Consider the following 20,919-nt stretch of genomic DNA (forward strand, 5'->3'; position numbering starts at 1 on the left):
TGTGTCTTTTATTTCTATATAATTATTTACGAGACAACTTCTAAAGTGCTACTAAAGCAGGATTCTAGTTTAAAGAGAGCACACCTTCAGTGTAGAGCCCAAGCCGACCCAAAACCCCGGGTACACCGGCTGGGTGAATGTGGTCTTCTCCTTATGGAGCAGAATCATTGAATCAGAAACATTGTAGAACGTTAGAGTGCCGGCCCTGAAATCCAGATACACTCCTATCCGGCTCCCACAGGGAGTCGTGATGGCAACGCTCTCCTTGTTGTGCTGGAACGAGCAGGTGGTGTTGACGCAGTCTAAGCTCCAGGATTTAGAGTTATGGCCCAGTTTGCAGTCGCTCCCTCCTCCAATCCTGCTCATGTTCTTGTAGCAGATGCCAACTGAGACCCCCCCACTCCCAGCCCACTCCACCTCCCAGTAACATCGGCCCGCTATCCCGGCTCTGCACAACACCTGGGCCCAGCTGGTGAAGCGGTCCGGGTGGTCGGGGTAGGGCTGCGGCTCTATGCGGGTCGTCGCCGACCTCCGGCTGTCGGAGACGCTCAGGTAGGAGTTGGCCGTGTTCATGTCCAACGTCAAGTCGTTGTAATCTGGAGAAGAGAACATAATCTAATCTTATCGGCTACAGAAGACATAGTTAAATTAAATCAAACATTTGTGCTCACATTGAAGAAAATCAGCTCTTTTCCTCGGTTCTGTGGTGTAAGGAATGTCGGCGTCTCTAGCTGTCGAAAGAGAGAGATGCTTAGCAGCCATTTCAACGAAATCATCTGAAAATATCTCCGTGCGCTCATGAATAGCCACACCTTTGGTCTTTTCACTGATGTTTGGATTGATGCTCTCTTTCAGTGAGTTCACTAGAAATGCCCAAAAAAAAAAGTTTATTCCAAAATCCTGCAAGACGATAAATATTTAAAATGGACATACCTTTATCAGAAACTCTGCTGAATTCCCTTTGAAGTGTTTCCTCCAGGCCTCCGTTCAGGTCGCCCAGGCCGTCTCTCATTGTTTTATACATGAAATACGTCAGGGCATCCGTGTTGGGCATCTCCACAGTCCTCATGGGAAAATGGAGAGACCTGCATTTCTGCAGAGGTGTGAAGATAATTGAATCACAGATTTGATTTTTAAATGCAATTTTTTTTTAACTGTATTGTAAAATCAAATTTGTAATGAAAATGTCTATGGAGGCGAAATTATTCAAGAGTTAAAATGTGTAGTTTGTCTCCACTTTAAGCACCAGAGTAAGTAAACCTTAACTCTCATTTAGCTTGGCATTTATTTTCTGAACCGTCTGGTTGTCTTAACTGGGGAAAAGAGTTCAGGACATCAGTTTACCCAGCCTGCTGATTTTCTGTTAAGGATGTCAAACTAGTTTTCAAACGTCTTATTGAATTCCCATTTTCAGGACGGAAGGAATATTATCCAACTCTGAAATTGAGTTGTATAATATGCTGCTAATAACATGAAAAAAAATATCCTGTGGTTATGATAAAACCACAGATACACTCCTATCCTTTTGATATTCTTCTCTTCCAACTATTAATTACAGAGAAGGAATAGTCGCTGGTTCAATCTGCTCCGATAGATCTTACAATTGGCTGCTTAACCCTTGTTGTTAATCATGCAGATGCTGACTTCAGTAGAAAGTTAATTTGAATTTTATTAAAAAATTGATTGCAAAATGGGCTTAACTTTAACCACTAGATGGCAACAGTGTGTTCAGCACAATCCGGTATGTGCAAGTTAGTGGGGTAAATTTGTGACAATCTTGAAATACTTTTATAGTTTAGCATTGAAAAATGATGAATTTTCAGAAACTAAAATGTTTTTAAGTAATGTCTTTGTTTAAAACTGAGAAAAAGACTTGTAACCTATGGTTTCTGAAGGCAAAAATCTGGCATAGAAATGCAGCTCTGTTGGGAGATGTAGCTTTCTGCCTTTAGAGGAGTTGAAGATTTGAGGTGAGCTTCCACCCTGCCAGATGTTGAGGTGTTCCTGGGCAGAACATTGACCCCAACCCCCCAGACATCACCATTATGCACATCAAATAGCAATAAGTTCCGCTTCCATACCTGGAGGAAGTGGATGTGGTCCTCCGAGCGAGACAGCCTCTCCAGCTCGGCCTCGGTCCTCCGGTGCTCAGCCATCTCCCTCTGGATCTTCTCCAGCATCTCCTCGGCCTGACCAACCACCAGTCTCTCCTGGGATTTGATCATCTCCTTCACCTCTCCGCTTTGTTTCTCAATGGATCGAATCAGCTTGGAGAAAATCCTTTCACTCTCCTCCACCACAGCCTCCGCGGAATGCTGGAAAGGTTAAAGTTCTTTATTTACCTGGAAAACCACTTCTTTTTTTGTGTTGCATTGTACAGAAAGAACGTTGCAGCCTCTTGTGTATGCAGTTGATCTCACCTTCATGTATCGTATGGCGTATCTCAGTTCCTTCTCTGCGTCCTTCAATTTCTGTACCGACTTCAAAGAAGTTTCTTTGAGTTTTTTCTAAGAATACAACAGATAAATATCACATGGGACCATCTCTCTCTTTATAGGGAAAGAATTTATTCCAAGGTTGGCTTTCAGAGTGGAACATTTTGATTCGGCAAAGCACTGAGTTACACTGGAAAGGTTTTGATCCATCAGCTGTGTGTTAAATATTTTACATCCTGAAGGCCTCACATGATGCTAGGGTTATATTAAGCTTCTCAGACAACACATTTAACATTCATTGTTAATTCTCCTGAATTTCTGACTCCCCAGAGATAGAAAATGAGTCATCCTAATGTTTTATTTATGAACCGCAAGCATTACTGAGCTTTGTCATTCCATAAGCAGAAGGATATAGGAGCAGCATATGTTCTGGAGATGAAGGTACAGACACTGTATTAGGTATTAAAATAAATTGAATAAGTATTTTCTCTTTGATTTGAACTCTATCCAAAACAAAGTCCAGAAAATGTTCCTGCAAACTCTTACAAACCATTTTATAAAGATTTGGAGTCTCAGACTATTGGTTGTTGCTGCTGTAGTTATTTTTAAAGGACTTGCCTCTAAATTATTAACAGAGCTTATCTGAGCAGGAAGGACACCAGAATCATTTTAAAAGTTAACTTTAGACGTGGATCAGCATGGCAACTGAGTAAAAACATTGGTTCACAATATGTGATTAACACTTTAAACGTTAAAAGATCTTTTGTTTAAAACAAAGTTTTGTTACTGATGCCACTAAAACATGTTACAGCTGTAATGATGCTGTTAATTGAACTTTATCACAGACTAAAGCAAAAATGATAAACTAAATTTGGTTGTTGTCTCGGTTTGCTCGTATGCTGCTTGTCTGTTATTTACAAAGTAACTTATTTTACTCAAAACATTACAAAAATACATTTTAGAAGTAGCCAAGCTGTTTTCCATTGCTTTTGGTCAGATTAGATGATAAAAACCTGAATACAAATTTACTTTCAAATATGTTTTATCACTGATTAATGTCGTCTTCTCACTAAGATAAAATTATTTTTGTAAAGATTTCTAAAATAGCCCTGTTATTGTAATGTTCTTTTATTGTAATTTATTGTGACTTTTAGTGACCAAACTAATTTTCAGGGTTAAAAAAAAAATCATATAGATGCATAGAATATAAACTTACCAACCCTGTTTGTAGACTTTTAGGCCTGACTTTTCATTGGTTCTCCATTTTTATTTTAATTAGGTAAGAAATGTACAGTTTTTAGTTCCTCCACATTTTTTTCTTACATAATTGAAATACTTCTGCATACTTATGGTACTTCAGCCAGTCAACATTTACCATATTCTGTTTATTCAGGCCATTTTGACTGTTTCTTTTGGCATTGACATCTTCTGCAGTTTATGAAATATTCAGCTTTTTGTGATCAGCTTGGGCCCCATTGAAATTGAATGGAACATCCCATAATTTCTGAAGAATTCTGATAAAAATGTTGCACTCTTTCACTTACATGTACTTTCAGCTGGAAACTCCATTCAAACTTTAAAATGTAGCCATGTCATTCAACTACTTCTGTGTATTTTAGCTTTTTGTATCTTTTACAGATTTCAAACACTCCAAGTTTTTGCTTGCATTATGTTCAGTTAAAAAAAAAAATAAAATAAAAAACTGGCCCACTCTCTCTGAGGGTTCGCAAACCAACCGTTTCCAACCCCAATTCCAACTCTCCATCAAACCCTAATTTTGAACCTAATTCAAACCATCCTTCCAACCCTATTTTCAAAATTCTTTCCAAACATAAAGTTCTTTCCAACATAATTCTGAACCTCCTTCCAACCCAAATTCCAACCCTCATTTTAACCTTCCTTCCAACCCGAACGCTTACCCTTCTTTTGAACCTCTTTACAAAGTAATTCCAACTCTCCCTCAAACCCTTATTCCAACCCTAATTACATTCCTCTTTCAACCTCTATTTCTAACCGTCCTTCAAAACCTAATGTATACCTCCTTGATAAATAATACCCTCCTTGATTCGGGTGTTTTGGACTTGGGACATATCCAAAAGTTTCTCTACATCCACCCTTGATAACCTCCTCCTATAGAGGAAGGACCAACAGCTTGCCTCTTCATCTTTAGTCTTCTTCATACGTGTATGCTTGAAAAAGGAAATGTAATAACATCCACATGAATACAGAGCTGAGATACTCTGAAACCTATCAGTAGCCTCATTGGTACCCAGAATAAAGTCTTAATAGAAGATTTTTGTGGTGGATTCTAAAATGGAGAATAAATGTAAACAAAACATTTGGAAATGAATGCATTTTATGGGCACAAAGCAGGTTTAAATAAAATATATTTTAGAACTTAAAGGCAGGGTGGAGGTTTTGGCTCCTAGCACAAATTAAAAGTAACGAGGAGGCATTTCAAAGTGTCACAGTCTATTAAATTCACTTTGTTCGGTTCAAAGTAAAAGAACAAAGCAAAGTATTTACTGCAAATAAATATTAAAGAGGTTCCCCAAGTTGTCAGTTGTTGTCAGTTGTTGTAGTTTTGGATTTTATTTAGATTTTTGCAATAAAAATCTTAAGTTTTGAACAATTGCCTTTTTGTTGAATTGGTCATTTGCATGTAAGGCCTTTGTGCAGAGGTTAAAATTTAAACTAGAGCTGACACCCAGCTCAGAATAGTAAGCATGCTTAAAACAATGCAAACAGTTGTTATAAAGCCAGCAGCTACTGCAGGAAGTGGTTGTTCCCACAAATTTGCTTCCTTAAATCATTGAAAACCTTTCCTTGTTTTTGTTTAGAAAAGCCTGTTATAATTATTACATGTTGAGTTTAGTATCTTGATTAAACCTTGATAAATCAAACGTACTTTTGATCTGTACCTTTTATACTTTAGCAGGCTTCTGTTTTTCCTATTTAAATTCTGAAGTGTTTGAAAGCTGTACACACAATGTTTTTATTTTTGTCGTTAACTCAGTAACGGGTTTTTTTTTTTGTGATCCTTACAAAGGTTATCAAGCACATTGAACCAAGACCCTTAGACGTTGAAAACGGAAAAAATAGTGGAGTTTCTCTTATAAATCAAATGTATGCTTTGATGGAAATTCTTTCCAAGAGCTGTGTTGTAAATATATTTGCTCCTCTGATTCCTTTAAAGCCTTATTGAACCGTTAGTGAGATTATATCTCAGAAACATACCGAAACTTTATTACAAAATGCTCTGACTCACTTGCTGATTGGCCCTCTCCTCCACCACCGGCACCGTGTTGTGGCCCTTGTGCCTCTCCTTGACGCACAGCGAACACACACACTGCTGGTCATTGAGGCAGTACAGGCGCAGCAGCTTTTCGTGCTGCTGGCACAGCTTCTCCTTCAGCCTATCTGTGGCTGGGATCAGCTTGTGGCCTTTTCTGTGAAAGCGCTCTTCGTGTCCTTTCAGGTGAGCCGGGCAGAAAGACTCCAGGCACTGGGGACAGGATTTCACGGCTCTGTTCTTCCTGCCCTTGCAGACGCTGCATTTCACCTCCTCGGGTTTCGCCAAGTGCTGAGCCGCAGGCTGGACTTCACTTTTCAGAAACTTTTCCACCACTTCGGCCAGAACGGTGTTCCTGCTCAGCAGGGGTTTGGGATTGAACTCCTGCCTGCACTGGGGGCAGCTGTAATGGTCTTTCTGCTTCGCTGTGTTCCAGTAATCCTCAATGCAGTCCAGACAGTAGCTGTGTCCACACGGGATGGTCACGGGATCTCGCAGAACCTCTAGGCACACGGGACAGCAAAACTGGTCTTGTTCTACGGAGATAGTTGCGGCTGCCATTGCACTCTCACACACACATACACACACAAAACATTGAACTGAAAGAGGAAGGGACATTGATGGGCGTAGCTCACAGGTGAGCAGATACCAGCATCTCAGGTTTCACCTGCTGCACCATGAAGCCTCCAATCACAGCCAGGCACACCTGGGAAAGGCCCTCCCAGGTGAGGAAAGCAGAGATCAGCCTCCTGTAGACCCACACCAGGCTGGGCCATAGTAGATGACCTTTAAAAGTAACATGAAGCTTGTTTTTTTTTTTCCCCAGGGGAAAGCCCTGACTCATGTCTCTGTTTGATCAACAAAACGTGAACCAACCACCAGACAGTCTCTTCCAAACAGTCACAGGCCAGTTTCAAGATTTTAGTAAGTTTCAGAAATGCCCTTCTTAAAATTTCTTCCTTTTTTTGTCACACTAAAGTACAAAGACTCTTTATCTAATACTGGATAGAAATCGGTGGGTTTTTAAAGTTCAGCTAAAGGAACCTTTTTCATAGACACACCTTTACTTAAATGCACAACTTTAACGTTCCCTGTATTACTTTGAATTTTAATCAGTTTGCTATTGTTTACAGTCTCTATTAACTAATTTATCATTACTCTGTGGTCCCTCTGTCCATCCAGAATTAAGGAAGACAACCTTCTCTTACTCTGCACCATCAGCCTGGAATCATCTCTAAACAGACTTTAACTTCCTGATCTGATTCTGCTCTGTTCTTAACTATAACTTTGTAATTAGTTCTCATCTTACACATTTTGAGTCTGTTCCTTAATATACACTTGCACTGTTGTTTTGTCTGTAACTTTTAGGGTTGTGTATAATGCTGGTCTCTTTTGAAAACTAGGATTTATTTCCCGGTGAGATTTATCCCATATAAATAAAAGTAAAAAACAAAAAACAAAACACATTTTCTTTTCCTCTTTGCTTTCAAGTGAAACTGTTTATAAAATCCTTCAGTGAATAAATATTCTTTAGTCTCAAAATAAGCTGATGATGTTTTTTTAATGTGTCACAAATGAGTTTACAAAAGAAAATAACTGTTCACAAAGCACTGCTTAAAAAAATACTTATAAAAGCATAAAACCACATCACTATACAGGGTGACCCTCTTAGCAATACTGAAATACAGTGAAGTAGGTTGCTCATGCTTTTAGCTGCTTCACACTAAGTTGAATGCATCATCTGTAAATAAATACTGAAATATATCTGATTAAAGTCAATAAACTAGTGTCCACAGATAAAATATTCAAAAAGGTCTCATTCTTGACTTATGAAACGATATTCAGGTTATGTGGGTGCGTGTATGATGTTCAGTCTGATGTCCGGCAGGATTTATCTTCTTCTTGAGTGAGGCCGTCTCTGCAGGTGTCTTTGTCTGGATCCAGTCGCGAGTTTGGAACCTGAGCGAAAAGAAAACACAACAAGAAATGGAACGTTGCACCAAGCTGAGGCAGCAGAAACAACAAAATCTGATCAGTTTACTGCAGGAGATAAAATGATGTGAGGAAATAAAGCTTGTATTGTAAATACAATGCTGAATTACCTACGCGTTAAAGCATCTGAATGTTAGATTGTTTTGTATCAATAACTTTTTCCGTATCTACATTTCTACTACAAATTTCAGCGCATGTAACAGTGACTTGGAATAAATGCTACACTAATGTGATGGCTCTAGTTACCAAACGGTGAGAAGGCAAATGGTCCCGGGGTAAAGAACGGGTTGAGAGGACTGACAGCTGGTTGGTCCAGACCAGGAGGGGGCAGAACTACGAGGACAGAGCAATAGAGTTACTATGGAGCCTCCCAAACTGAAACTGACAGAATCTCATGCAGATTCAGCGAACTGTGCGATAAACAAACATGCTGAGAGAGGAGTTTCGGCTGAAAGGAAAATGTTAGGAGGGAAACATCTTTTATTCAGCAGGACAACAAAAACACGGCAAATTACACAAACAGGTACACGGGTGTAACGTAACATACACACACACAACACACAACTCGTTTTCATGTGTTCACACATCTCATCCGTGTGTCACTGGTTAAGTGGGACAGAGAAACCGCACTGCACATAAGAAAAACGAAACGAGAGAGAAGGTTTTGCATTATTTATGATGAACTGATCTAAAATATTCTAGGTGTCTGTGAGGAGAAAATATCAAAATGAAATCTGTGGTCAATTAAACCACTGAAATCATAGGATTTAACAGCTACTAGTCAGAGTTTGCTTTTTGCCTTTCAATAAACAAGGTAGATTTTTCTCTACATAATCATAAACAGGAAAAAAGATTAATTTTGAAAACAACAAAAAATAAATAAACAGAGCTAATGTCAACGGTATAGAAATACACAACTTTTTCTATTGGGCTAGAATGAAAAATCTGCCCATCGTTACTTTGTAAGAAAAGTTTCTTTAATAGTTTGTATGTTAATAATATTTGTTTATTAACATTAACTAAAGCCATTGGCCTGAATGTACAAGCCAATAAATAAATTTGAATATTATTGGAAAGTTAATTTATATGATTAACTTAATTCACTAAGTAAAACACATAGATTAATTACACTCAGGCTGATATTTTTAAGTTCTTACTTCTGTTATTTGCATTGATTTTCCACTTGCAGTTAATGAAAATATGACATAAAGTTAGAGTATTACATCAGACAAATAAAAAAAAAATTAAAACAGAAATGTGGGCTTGAAGTCAAGTAGGTTGTCATTTTTAAAAGCTCTTTAATTTGGCAGATGATATTCTAATTTATTGGTTTTGGTTATGCCTGCATTTATAAGCTTATGAAAAGAAAAAGTGTTTTTGTTGTCAAGCAGATGCTAAATTAAATAATTATTACACTGTATATAGCGCTTGGGTATTAGTTTTGCAAATCAGAAATATTTGATTTAAAAAATTATAGATAAAAATGGCAGTTATGAAATTATCAAGTATACAATATGAAATGCTGAAGGCCTATTGATTTTATAGAAATAGCACTTGTGATTAAAACAACAATTATCATCATGTGGGATTTTTCCCAAGTGACTTAAAATATATACCCATTTCAAATATGTGTACATCTTTAATATAATCAATGCAGAAGCCATGTCTAAATGGGTTAAATGACATCTTAACGAGCTCACTTATTGGTGACTCCATCTGTACAGCTCCCCCAGCTGCCCCAGCCTCACCAGCGAGAGGAGAGTCACACTGAGACTCTGAGGACTCAGGATTCTGAGTCATCACGATTGTAACATCTTTCACTAAAAAAAAAAGAAAAAAAGAAAAGAGAAACATTAGATCAGTCAGTGGTTGGAACAAATGTCCCTTCAAAACCCCTCTTGAAGTGTGTCTACCTTTCTCATAGATGCTGACAAATCCTCCCTGGCACACTTCTTGCAGCAGTACCTTGAAGTCGGACACGGCTGTCATCACTGGGCTGAAGGAGAGGCTCGGGTTCGTGTTGAGCAAAGGAGAAGCTGACAGCGCAGGTGAGGCACGAACGGACTGACAACTCTGAGCACAGACACGGAGAGGAGACGGCGTTAGGCTGAGTGCTACTGAGTCACCGCCCGCAGAACTAGTCTGAAGGAATCACCTGCAGGAACTGGACGGGGTCGTCAGTGTGGGACAGGAGGTCAAGTTCGGCCTCGTTCTTCTTCAGCTCAGCGATTTCCTTCTGGATCTGGTCCAGCAGCTGCTCGGCTTCACCGATGGCCGTCTTTTCCTGTTCTTTGATGAGCTCTCTCACTTCAAAGCGCTTCAGCTCTATCTGGCGAATGAGCTCCGTAAAGATGGCGTCGCTCTCTTCGGCAGCGGCCCGCGCCGAACGCTAGAGGGAAACGCAGACCAACGCACAGCAGTCAGCGAGTGAGGCAAGATTTAAAATAAAAAAAAAAAAAAAAACATCTGCTCTATGAGAATACATAGCTGCAGCAGCTGTTGTGTAAATAAAGAGCAAGTTAAGTATTGTACTGAGTAATGGGACGTTTTCTCATTAATCATTGAACAGGAAGAATCTTACGGCGAGAGAAAAAACAGCTTGTCTCAGATCTTGTGCCTCTTTCTCTCTTTGCTGAATCTTGAGCTGCGAGCTCTGCCTCATGTCACCAAGCTGCATCTGGAAGAAAGAATTAGGGGATATTTTAAAATCATAAGTCATGAAAAAAATCACCCATTTGCCTTTCTAAAGATCCACAGAATATCTGATGATCATCTCATGCAAAACCTATAAAAGAAAAATAAATAACACTATTGAATGCCATGTTTTGCCAGAAATCAACTGAACTGCTTCAGAAACATGACAACAAACCCACAAGAACTAAATCTGTGTCACCATCTTTATATCAAACCTTAAATTACAGTAAAAAGAAAAAAAAAATATTTATAATAAGCAGAGTCATTTATTTTGTTTATCAGTTGAGATAACTCACAGCCATTTTGGATTTGTTTGTGTGCAGCGTCTGGTGAAATTATTATTAAATTTGTTCAAAGTAACAAAAGAGCAACAGGGGTTACATGTACATTTAATAATCCTAATTTACTAATTTACTAACTCTAACCCTACTCTGGTGTGTGTTTATAAAAAATAGGCTGTTAAAAGCAAGTCAGATCTGATTGTAAATCCACCCAAAGACCAGACTGGGCAAATCTTCCCTGCCAACTATTCTCTGAATCTCTCAGACTATGAGGATGTCTCCTCACACCCATGGTCAGATCACTGAATTTCAAATTTCAGTCTGAATTAGGGTCAGACCCTTCTGACCCTTCTTGAACTCCCTGAGGAGTTCAAGTCAAAAACAACTGGTATTTTCTAAATCCCATCAATCTTATCTCAGTTCCATCTTAAGAAAATGAACTCCAGTGCATCACACTGCCACAACCGGTTTTAGTGCAGGTATGTTGATCCTATCATGATGTTTACTGTACAGTAAACAGTTCTGGTGAGGTACTGTTTGCTGCTATATTAATGCTTGGTAACCGCTCTGCAAGTTATGGCTTTAAAAATGTGCAAATGTCTAGAAAATTCTAATAGATTTCCACTATCTGCACCCGGTTATGTAGGCAAGGTCACAGAGGGGATGGTGCCTCTCTCGAGCAATTTTTGAGTAAGAGGGTTAACCTAACCCTACCCTATAATTGATAAAAAGCACGTATTCAGAACCTCTAGCTGATTTCATTAAAGTGAAAAACAATGTGTGTTAAAGAACAGGCTACTGGATGCAAAACGAAAATAGTATTCGTTATAATGCAGCATTTTGAGGGGGAGGGGTGAAATGGCTTTTTACCTCCTTATCACTAATCAGAGCCAGTCGACTATAGAAACTGTCTGAATCCAGTCTCTGACCGAATGCGTCTCTACATAGAAATGATTAGGACTAAAAAATAAAACTAAGGCTCTTACAAAAAATAAAAACTGACCCACAGGTCGCCATAATCAAGGTGACTTGTGAGTCTAAGTATTTTCAGAGCAAATACTTAGACCGAGATAACGTGTTGCTACCTTAATGTGTTGTGTTTCTGCCTCTGCCAGCACCGTGTCGTGTCCTTTGTGCTCGTCCGTCAGACACAGGTAGCAAATGCAGCGACTGTCGGTGCGACAGTACACTTCCAGCAGCTTGTCATGCTGGGGACAGATCGTCTCCTGGAGCCGCTTGGAGGCCGAAACCAGCTTGTGTTTCTTGAAGGCAGCGGACTCGTAGTGAGGCTGGAGGTGGACATCGCAGTAAGAGGCCAGGCACACCAGGCAGGACTTGACAGCCTTGCTTTTCCTCCCGGTGCAGACGTCACATTCCACGTCGTCAGCTTTGGCCAGACATCGGTTATCCCTCGGCACCGAGGCAGCCTGGAGCGTAGTTGTCTTGAATTTCTCCACCACATCGGTGAGCATGGTGTTCCTGGCAAGCACCGGCCTCGGGCTAAAGCTCTGTCGGCACTGCGGGCAGACGAAGACCCCGAGAAAGTCGTCTTGGTCCCAGTAGTTCTGGATGCAGTCCGAGCAGTAGCTGTGTCCGCAGGGGATGGTCACTGGGTTTTTCATCACATCCAGGCATATGGAACAGTTAAACTGGTCCTTGTCCAGAACCACTCCACCCTGAGCCATCTTTAAAAACACAACAGAGGAGCAAGAAAATAATGGAAAACACAAGAACACACTGGTTCTGGGTGGCTACCGCTGCTTTGTTTACAGGAAGTGAAGGGAATGAAGGCGTGGCCTAGCAACGACACCGGAAACTGGAGGACATTTAATTTAGAGACAAATACAGATTCTTCAAACTAAGAGCTGTCTTTGCTTCACACACAGACCAACAATAAATGCAAAAACACAAACTCCTTTTACAAACCTAATTATAAGTATTATTAAATTATTATTATTATTTTATTTGGTTAGTTCACTTTATTACACTTGCATTCATGTGGAAAAATCGCTTAAAGGGCAAAAAAATGGGTTTTCACCATCATATTAACTTCTTAAGATTTTTATGTATGAACATCTAATGTTGAACATATAGTTAATGTAATTTGAAATACCTGAAATAAATTTTGTGGCCTTGGATAATTTTTGATTCATTTATTACTCAAATTTATTTGCTTCATGGTGATTATTCTGTTTTGAATTTCAAATATTTTTATTAAGATAATCATTTACTAGTACCACAATTGGGACATTTTGCAATGTCACATCAGGAATTGGTACAAGAACCCCAAAATTTAAAATAGAACAGAATGTATACGTATATTTATTGCACAAAAGAGAATTACTGCATATAAAATCAATCATGTGTATTGGATGTGTTTGTCAGTCTATGTGGGTAAATGGCACTGATCACATTGAATAAAGCTATTTGGCTTTGTCACTTTGAATAAAGCTAAATATATTTCATTTTAAATAAGAACTCTTGTATTGAAGTTAGCTCTCACAATATGGCATATAAAGCCTATGGATGTCTGGCATGTCTATAGTTTACTAAACATTTTCCTTTTTGTCCTTCTCAATGAATCAGCCTGTTCTTTAAAGCAGGTTTCAATTAAATGTTTACATTTAGTCAATGTGTTACAAGTAGTAGATAAGTCCCTTTATGACAAGGATCTTTTTTCATTTGCTGATTAGGACAGTAGAAACAGTCATGCTACACAGCCTCAAAAGTGCAGTGCCTCCAGTGTTGAAACATCCATGGAAGTGGCGTGCTTTTGTTCAGCAGGGACAGTCAGTCAGAGTTTTGACCAGTATCATATCTTAAATGTAGGAACATTGAACCACAATAAAATCTGTACTTCATTTGTAAGAAATGACCCAAAAACAAGGTTCAGTGCATTTTTATTTTAAAATGCATTAAGATAAACATAATAAATAATATCTGACAAATCATTTTCCATAAATCATAGAACAGTAAGTGGAAAATAAACGTACAATCCATATCCTCAAACTTCAAGGTATTAACCAGGATTTCCTAAACAGAGCATTGACAGCATAAATACATAAAAGATTAGGCATACATTTTTAAAAATCTAATATCTCTAACTAAGGACAATACGTTAATTTGGTCACAAAAAGAATGACAAGTTTGCACATTTCAACTTTTTCTCAATAAGAGCACAAAAACACTCATACTCTCTTGTGCGTGGCAGATTTTGAAAAGTTGCCAGCAACCTCCTGTTAGCTGTTGATTATTATACCTGCCAATCAAAAACATTCCCTTAAAAATCACATGCAGCTCTAATAAAGAAGTCATCTTTTTTTATAATGGCTCTTTTTTCTCAACCTGGTAAAGTAAAGTGCTGATAAATGTTTAGCTATATTTTTTTAAAAATGGAGTATTCCCTTTCAGATTGTTAACAGGTAATAACCTCTTCAAAAAATACTGATCATGGGATCAAACCTCATCAAAACATGCTCAATATACCCATTCAAATAGTCCCTTAAACATGTTTTTGGTTTTTCATTCTAAGTTATAACTCTGTTGATAAACTATAAGAAACAGGCTTGAAAAATATTCAGATTGTTGTGAAACATGCATTTATGCCGGTAGAATATTAATGTTTGCGCTACATGCTAATCTGAAATTCAGCGATGTTTTCAAATGAAAACGAAGACGCCTGAAAACAACCAACTCACAGTCAACTACTTGGTAAGTCACAAAGATAAAGCTTTGTTTTGGATTCACTATTATAAAGTAAACGTTTCATTCAGTTCAAGTTTTTTTTTCTTTTATTCTTAGCTGCAGTAAATAAAGTTTTTTCACATCAAACAAACCAAACAATTAAGAAACAGTGTGTGAGACTGGCCCCAAATCAGAATACGTAGAGTATTTGAAGATGACTAAAACACTCTAAAAGGTGCGGGTATGTTTGAGTGTGTGCAATGCTGAGATATGCGTCGCCACTCATGATACCAAAGTATCTTGTGTGCCTTCACTTGTTTTTGTCCTCCAGGCCGCTTTCTGCTCTCAGCGCCTGACTGCTGGCTGAAATGAAGCTGATCCAGTGTTTGAGCTCTTCTGGAAACTGTGGACACTCGATCTGTAAATAAACACAGCATTAAACACACTCTTAAAATTCACATGAAGGTTTGAGCCTTGAGTTCAAGTTGCACCAAATAACCAACTGACAGGAACTGTAAAAGTTTAAAAACACACAAAAAAGTAATGGCAATACCAAATTACACATTCAAAATTGCAAACACATTTTTATATTTTTTTTTTTTGGATAAGTATCTATGCACTCCATGTAAGCTTGATTTATTAAGTTCTTTGTAAAAGTTGATTTCATATTTTTTGCTTATGAAATACAATTATTTGAAAATGACCTTCAATGGGGAGTTTTTAAATTATTATTCGATGAAGCTGTTGCAAATGCTGTTCTTCAACAAAGTGTGCTCAGAAATGTTCATATGATCCAAGCGTTTTCCCTAACAAACTGTGTTTATGTATTATCAATTACACTCAATGTGCAAAACTACTCACCTGCTTCTTGTAGGTAAATTCCATTATGCTTTCTGGGCTGCTGCCCACCACATTCTGCCTGCAAAGCATGACTGCAGATACAAAGCCATCTCTCTTAGACACGAAGCGCTGCTCTAGGTAAAAGGCCTTATCATCCCAGCCTAGCACTTTGGTACGAATCTGGAAAGCCTCTCTGAAGGCCAAAGAGCGCCTATACCGAATGGTGGAGGCCCCTACTACCATTTTGGCCCCAAGTTTACGTGAGGCCATGAACAACCCATTTCTCATGTAGTGGTGGAAGCGGGCAAAGTCACACTCCCTCAGATATCGAGAGTTGTTCATATGGCCCAGGTAGTCTAAATCATGAGGAAGGACCATGCCATCGATGCTTTGCTCAGCTAGTATGTCTTCTATTCTGGGCAGGAACCATGCTTCTACAAAAACCAGGGCCCCCCGCAGGAAGTACCACACATCCAGGTTGCAGAAGAGGAGGAGGAGGGCGCTCAGCACCAGCAGCATCATCTCTGGAACAAGAGTCCAAACACAGATTCAACAAATAAAAACTAATGCACCAAATTATAATTTACAAAGGTGTTTTAACAAGCAGTATGTATGGGATGGCTTAAAAATACTTTCAATAATATTCAGTTTTTGATTCCAAATGTAAGAATACATTTTAGTATTTTACTAAATAAATACTAACTATAATCAACTTGAATGAATGTACTCAATATAATATGAACTGAGCTTTCCAGAGCCGCTTACTATGTTTCCAGAATTAAAACAGAGAGACCTTATATTCCCACAGCCAAGCACTGCAACCTTGACACGAGTGGGAAGTTAGCGCAGCTGCCTTCAAATAAACCTGCTTTGGAAGTCAAATCTGTTAGCCTAGCTGTTAGCAGTAGGAGGCTGCCGGCCTATGGAGGCACAGGGGGCAAATTCTGACGCAAAAGTCGCCACTTTGCATTAAACTACGGCGCAATACCAGCGCCGTCCAAAAACGTATCAGAAGCATATATCTACAAGAGTAAAACTCACCGTGCGTCCCTCAGAAGGCGCTACCATAGGACAGGATGCAACTTCAAGAAGCCGGTAGGTTCAATGGACATGACTTCCTGATGTGTGACGACACGGACCTTCATTGGCTGACTGTTGACATGGTTACAGGTTTATTATGCAAATGCGGTTTTTCTTTTTGATTTTTTAACAGCTACCTCATGGAATGTAGTAATATTGTTATTAATTAAAAGTATTTAAAAGAAATTGTACTAAACGCTCATCCAAAATTCAAATATTGCAAAATTCTCCTATGAAAGAAAATATAAACTATTTTAAATAAAGTAGAACATTTTTATTTTTTATCCCGACCAGCTGTTCAGACCAAAAAAAACCCACATTCTTTATAGTAAGACACATTAGGATAAGCAGATTTGATAACAGTAAAAAAACAACATTATAGTCAGATTACATGTTCAATTAATCTCGTAACAATAGACAAGACTCAATTAACAAAGGTGAAAAGCCTTATCTTGAGTTTCCTATCTTTTCCAGCGATTTATAGCAGTCATACAGATATGTTCCCTCTGAATGTGAATGTTTAACTTGCATAAAACAAGAAGATAACAGAAAAAACACTTAGTCTACATGAATTTGTTAATTCATGTAGTTGTTGTCATTGTCCTATTGACAGAAGAAAAACTATATAACCATTTACCTTGTAGACTTTAATAAGGCTGCTCAAACATCAGCTCAAGTGGAAAACAGTCTTGTAGTTAGCACCTTGTTTGAACATTGCAATTCAGCAGTTCAATGAGTAAAACTAGGTTGTTAAATGGATATTTCAGAGGCCACAAATGAAAAGCAAACTTCTGCTCATAAGGACGACACCAAGTCAAATTAGTGAGAGCTATAACGTTAAAGCTAGACGCACTAAACAAACAACCTGAAGCTAATGGGTTTTGAAGATTTTTCTACCTCTGTAGAAAAAAAAAATTAGCACTATATGTTAAAAGCTGCCCTCAGATGCTACAACAGAAACAATGTATTCAGATGTTAAAGCTCAAGAAGTCATTTTTACTTCTAATATTTTTATGCTTTAAAAGCACAATTTGCTCCAGTAAGAAACTCACACCTTAACCCATGGATAAGTTTTATTGCTGCTGCTATAAAACCTGCCATATGTTAGATATTTACAGTTAGAAAAGTTGTGATGTAACGCTGTACATCCGTACATTTTCAATGCAATGTACACCAATATTCCAGTGTTACATCTTTAAATACTGGGTTCAAAGAACAGGCACAACAGTGAAGCAGTGACATAGTTGTTCAGATTATTAATTTCTCTCTGAGATGATGGCGAGCCTCAGGCCGACATACTGTCCGTCCAACTATTTGTTCTTCTCCTCAAGGCCACTCTCAGCTCTCAGGGCCTGGCTGCTGGCAGAAATAAAGTTGACCCAATGCTGCAGGTCCTCTGGAAACTCAGGAGGCTCTACCTACAAGCAGCAAAACACACGATTATTGTCATTTGCTGCTAGTACGTGCCCAGATTCATCCCGTCAGCCTTCACTCCCTCTCTTACCTTCCTTTTACACAGGTGCTGTAAGATCTTGTCAGGGCTGCTTCGTATCACACTCTGCTTGCAGTACATGACGGCACACACCAGTCTGTCTTTAGTGGACACAAACCTTTGCTCCAGGAAAAAAGCTTTGTCATCCCAAGTGACGATCCGACTGCACAGATCGTATCCCTCTCCTATACACAGAGCCCTGCGGTAGCGGATGGTTGTGGCCCCCACAACCAGGTTGGCTCCGAGGGCCCGCGTTGCTTTGAACACACCGTTACGCATGTAGAGAGAGAAGCGAGCGAAGTCGCACTCCCGGAGGTACCGGGCATTGTTCATGTGGCACATGTCGATGTCGCGTGGAGTGACGCGTCCCGTCATGACCTGCTCTCCCGTGACGTCCCACACCGGAGGTTGAAACCAGGCCCGCAAAAGAACGGCGCCCGCTCGCAGGAAGTACCACACATCCAGAGTGCAGAAGAGAAACACTAAAGCAGCGAGGACCCACGCCACCCACCACATCTCTGTAAGGACAGGACAGATGGAGATAAATGATGACGATATGATGCTGTTCTCTTATATTTGGTTTGATTTTAATGTTAAATATTTAACTATATAATTTTTTTTTCCATCATAAGCTTTGAATTCAGGCCCTTACAGATAAACCATCTTGGGTTGTGGGGTTGCCGTTAAATACATCTTGGATTAATTACTACAGTTTGCTTTACAGTTGTTACAGGTGTTGGTATGTGTACGCATGTTTGTCACTGTGGATTCTTAGTTTTTTCTCTTTCTGCAGGGATATAAACAGACTTCTAGGGCATTTTCTTGTACTGTCTGTATCTTCTTCCTCTCTTCTTACCTCTCTCTTTCCTTTTTATTTTTTTCTGTTCTTTTCTTTATTCTCCTTCCTCTTTTCTGTCTCCATGTCTATTGCATTTTAAATGAACCTAAAGCATTATAGCAAAAGTTGCAAACAAATCTGACGGGCTTCTTTTTAGCATTCAGAGTGCTAAATTGCTGGACAGAACACAAGAATACAAATGCAAAAAAGATTAGAGCGCAATTCTGTACTCAGGGGTAATTCAGTCATTTAACTCAGGTGTATCGAAACAGGGATGAATCTAATCTACTGTTTTATAGCTTTTTGCCATTGGCCCAAAAAGTTCAATTTCTCCTACAGCTACAAATCACAGAAAATAATTTTTAAAACATGCTTTTATTTTAATCTTCCACTCTAGGAGTTGACCTGAATTCAAAGTCCAAATAAATCCAAGTTGTAAAGCATGGTTGTAAAACAAGATGGCAGACCATGAGTGGACTGCCATCAGTCTGAACACTGGAAGCCCAAAGAGCACATTAACGGAAAAAAATCATACCCGATATTTCCAAAAATTTCCAAAAACAGCTAATTCAGTGAATCGATACAATAGATGTGCCTCCCATACCTATAGCTGTTTAATGCATCAGAAAATGATTTAAGAGTCTTTAAATATGGTAAATATAATTAGAAATGTAATGCATTTAAACTTTAGATGCCAAAACAAATGGTTCAATGGTGGGACTTTAGTCCTAATAAAAGTTGGTGGTTGGGACAGTTGACAAAGCTTACTGTCATTTGAAATATTTAAAAGATGTATCTCTTTAGTACCACTTGTCTCTATTTAATTCTAACTCTCCATCCTTCCTCTCCATTTGATAATGTTCGCATTGCACAGAAACCCCAACACTCTATACTCATCCAGGAGGAGTGAATGCTACAAGTGACACTCTGCGATCTCCTGGTTCAGAAAACATTTTAATCACAAACTCAGTTTAACTGCATGGACTAATTTGGATTGTATTGGAATCTGTGCGTATGGTTGGATTTAACTGACTTCTTTATTGCAGAGTTACTTCAGGAAACGTGTTGTGATTAAATGCTACATAAATAAACTGAAATAAATCAGCTTCTTTGCAATGAAGTAGTTTACATATTCCATATTGTACGTTGAATTCTGCAGGTTCAGTGGTCAGATGGAGACATTTTGACTCAAGGGTTCACAATCTGACAATCAGTGCTTTAGTGGAAACGCCTTTTGTATACTACACCTAAAATTGTACGTGAAATTTTAGTTTCACGTAAAATTAATGGAACTATTTACCTGTTTGTAATATACAGATGTAGAGAAAGTGTAACTTTAAAAAAATGGCCAACAAAAAACATTGTTCAGCTCATTACCAAATCTGTGTGAAACTCACTCAGTAGCCAGCAAATAAAACCATATTCATCTGTTTCTTGGTCTTGTTGAAATTCCTGGATTTTCCAAGTCTCAGCAAATCCTGACAAAATGTTGCACTAAAGTCTAAACTTTTCACAAAATAGGAGCCCGCAAACAGGTTCTGCAAGAAAGGCAGGCTGTCCCTGCATGAGGAGTTTGTCTTAACGACAAGCAGTTTCAGTGAATCAAGAGATTTCCACTGATAAAATATTTTCTAAAACTCTAAAAAAGCAGTTTATGAATCAGAGACTTGGCCCAGAAATACTGAAGATTTCAAATTTTGAATCTTAGTTTAAGCGGTCCTGCTTCAGAACGAAAAACAAATCTAGCTATTGTGGTTTAAAGACACTAACTAATACGGCAAGGAAGTAGATGTATATTATTGAACATAATGTAAAACTATGCAGGATTCAAGCATGTGGGAAAAGTTCAAGCTCACCTGTCGTGTTCGTGTCTTGTGTCAGCTAAAAACTGCAGTCTGCACGGTTCAACTTAACTCTAAAGACTTCCGGCAATAGATTTCATAATAAAAGTAACAATGTTGTGCTTCTTAAAAAAACCTAGAATGAATGGAGGAAAAAATTAAATCAGGCCTTGTAAACAAAACATTGAATGACTGTGTGGAGTTAAGTGAAGGACAGGTATATATCGCTGTAACATACTTTTAATTAACATTTACTTTGACAGATTTTTTTTTTTTTACAAAAAGAGATCGACTAACTTCCGGAAGCTAAAGCGACGTAATGCAGACTGATCGAGAGGATTGGCTCTTCAAACCAATGATACTTTTAATAGTTACAAGATCTTATGTTAATTTCAGTTTTCAAAATTTTATTAAAGTGTATAATAAAGATAGATTCGATGCTTATTTAAC

General features: G+C 38.5%; 4 protein-coding genes and 1 long non-coding RNA gene across 7 annotated transcripts; 1 reads left to right on the top strand and 4 right to left on the bottom strand.

Moving 5' to 3' along the window:
- Nucleotides 1-49: 49 nt before the first annotated feature.
- On the bottom strand, nucleotides 50-6,445 carry LOC103135702 (E3 ubiquitin/ISG15 ligase TRIM25-like). Its single transcript, XM_007548559.2, has 7 exons — nucleotides 5,704-6,445; nucleotides 2,421-2,507; nucleotides 2,082-2,315; nucleotides 934-1,093; nucleotides 813-863; nucleotides 672-731; nucleotides 50-596 (listed from the first exon to the last, which is right to left on the bottom strand). The coding sequence occupies exons 1-7, from the start codon at nucleotides 6,343-6,345 to the stop codon at nucleotides 70-72; spliced, it is 1,761 nt and encodes a 586-aa protein (XP_007548621.1). The 5' UTR covers nucleotides 6,346-6,445; the 3' UTR covers nucleotides 50-69.
- On the top strand, nucleotides 6,365-7,272 carry LOC103135701 (uncharacterized). Of its 2 annotated transcripts, XR_475959.2 has the most exons (3): nucleotides 6,365-6,452; nucleotides 6,554-6,651; nucleotides 6,910-7,272. It is a non-coding gene; the product is annotated as an uncharacterized LOC103135701 (long non-coding RNA). The 2 variants fall into 2 exon arrangements; XR_001661681.1 differs by having other exon boundaries at nucleotides 6,554-7,272.
- Nucleotides 7,273-7,543: 271 nt separating this feature from the next.
- On the bottom strand, nucleotides 7,544-12,492 carry ftr67 (finTRIM family, member 67). Its single transcript, XM_007548563.2, has 7 exons — nucleotides 11,780-12,492; nucleotides 10,301-10,396; nucleotides 9,875-10,108; nucleotides 9,633-9,792; nucleotides 9,420-9,539; nucleotides 7,966-8,052; nucleotides 7,544-7,686 (listed from the first exon to the last, which is right to left on the bottom strand). Exons 1-7 carry the CDS (start codon nucleotides 12,377-12,379, stop codon nucleotides 7,619-7,621), a joined length of 1,365 nt encoding a protein of 454 aa, XP_007548625.1. The 5' UTR covers nucleotides 12,380-12,492; the 3' UTR covers nucleotides 7,544-7,618.
- Nucleotides 12,493-13,577: 1,085 nt separating this feature from the next.
- Nucleotides 13,578-16,368, bottom strand: LOC103135705 (protein THEM6-like). The gene is made up of 3 exons (XM_007548564.2): nucleotides 16,260-16,368; nucleotides 15,240-15,742; nucleotides 13,578-14,796 (listed from the first exon to the last, which is right to left on the bottom strand). The coding sequence occupies exons 2-3, from the start codon at nucleotides 15,738-15,740 to the stop codon at nucleotides 14,689-14,691; spliced, it is 609 nt and encodes a 202-aa protein (XP_007548626.1). The 5' UTR covers nucleotides 15,741-15,742; nucleotides 16,260-16,368; the 3' UTR covers nucleotides 13,578-14,688.
- A 905-nt stretch (nucleotides 16,369-17,273) lies between these two features.
- LOC103135706 (protein THEM6-like) lies at nucleotides 17,274-20,572 on the bottom strand. 2 transcript variants are annotated; one of them, XM_007548566.2, is made up of 3 exons: nucleotides 20,485-20,572; nucleotides 17,803-18,308; nucleotides 17,274-17,716 (listed from the first exon to the last, which is right to left on the bottom strand). In XM_007548566.2, exons 2-3 carry the CDS (start codon nucleotides 18,304-18,306, stop codon nucleotides 17,609-17,611), a joined length of 612 nt encoding a protein of 203 aa, XP_007548628.1. In that variant the 5' UTR covers nucleotides 18,307-18,308; nucleotides 20,485-20,572; the 3' UTR covers nucleotides 17,274-17,608. The 2 variants fall into 2 exon arrangements, with proteins under 2 accessions (XP_007548628.1, XP_016525134.1); XM_016669648.1 differs by lacking the exon at nucleotides 20,485-20,572 and adding an exon at nucleotides 20,026-20,462.
- Between the last annotated feature and the right edge of the window lie 347 nt (nucleotides 20,573-20,919).

This window comes from Poecilia formosa, unplaced genomic scaffold (assembly GCF_000485575.1).
Source record: "Poecilia formosa unplaced genomic scaffold, Poecilia_formosa-5.1.2 Scaffold27, whole genome shotgun sequence".
Taxonomy (NCBI): Eukaryota; Metazoa; Chordata; class Actinopteri; order Cyprinodontiformes; family Poeciliidae; genus Poecilia; species Poecilia formosa.

What these genes read in the sequence shown, in the direction of transcription:
- LOC103135702 (XM_007548559.2), bottom strand. Translation starts at nt 6,345, where the DNA reads ATGTCCCTTCCTCTTTCAGTTCAATGTTTTGTGTGTGTATGTGTGTGT. An exon ending in AGGAGAGGGCCAATCAGCAA is followed by an intron (nt 2,508 to 5,703) that starts GTGAGTCAGAGC and finishes TTGTATTCTTAG; the next exon opens with AAAAAACTCAAAGAAACTTC. An exon ending in ACCACATCCACTTCCTCCAG is followed by an intron (nt 1,094 to 2,081) that starts GTATGGAAGCGG and finishes ACACCTCTGCAG; the next exon opens with AAATGCAGGTCTCTCCATTT.
- LOC103135706 (XM_007548566.2), bottom strand. Translation starts at nt 18,306, where the DNA reads ATGTGGTGGGTGGCGTGGGTCCTCGCTGCTTTAGTGTTTCTCTTCTGC. An exon ending in AGCACCTGTGTAAAAGGAAG is followed by an intron (nt 17,717 to 17,802) that starts GTAAGAGAGGGA and finishes TGCTGCTTGTAG; the next exon opens with GTAGAGCCTCCTGAGTTTCC.
- ftr67 (XM_007548563.2), bottom strand. Translation starts at nt 12,379, where the DNA reads ATGGCTCAGGGTGGAGTGGTTCTGGACAAGGACCAGTTTAACTGTTCC. An exon ending in ACCCCGTCCAGTTCCTGCAG is followed by an intron (nt 9,793 to 9,874) that starts GTGATTCCTTCA and finishes GTCTGTGCTCAG; the next exon opens with AGTTGTCAGTCCGTTCGTGC. An exon ending in ACAGATGGAGTCACCAATAA is followed by an intron (nt 8,053 to 9,419) that starts GTGAGCTCGTTA and finishes CTGTCCTCGTAG; the next exon opens with TTCTGCCCCCTCCTGGTCTG.
- LOC103135705 (XM_007548564.2), bottom strand. Translation starts at nt 15,740, where the DNA reads ATGATGCTGCTGGTGCTGAGCGCCCTCCTCCTCCTCTTCTGCAACCTG. An exon ending in AATTTACCTACAAGAAGCAG is followed by an intron (nt 14,797 to 15,239) that starts GTGAGTAGTTTT and finishes GTTTATTTACAG; the next exon opens with ATCGAGTGTCCACAGTTTCC.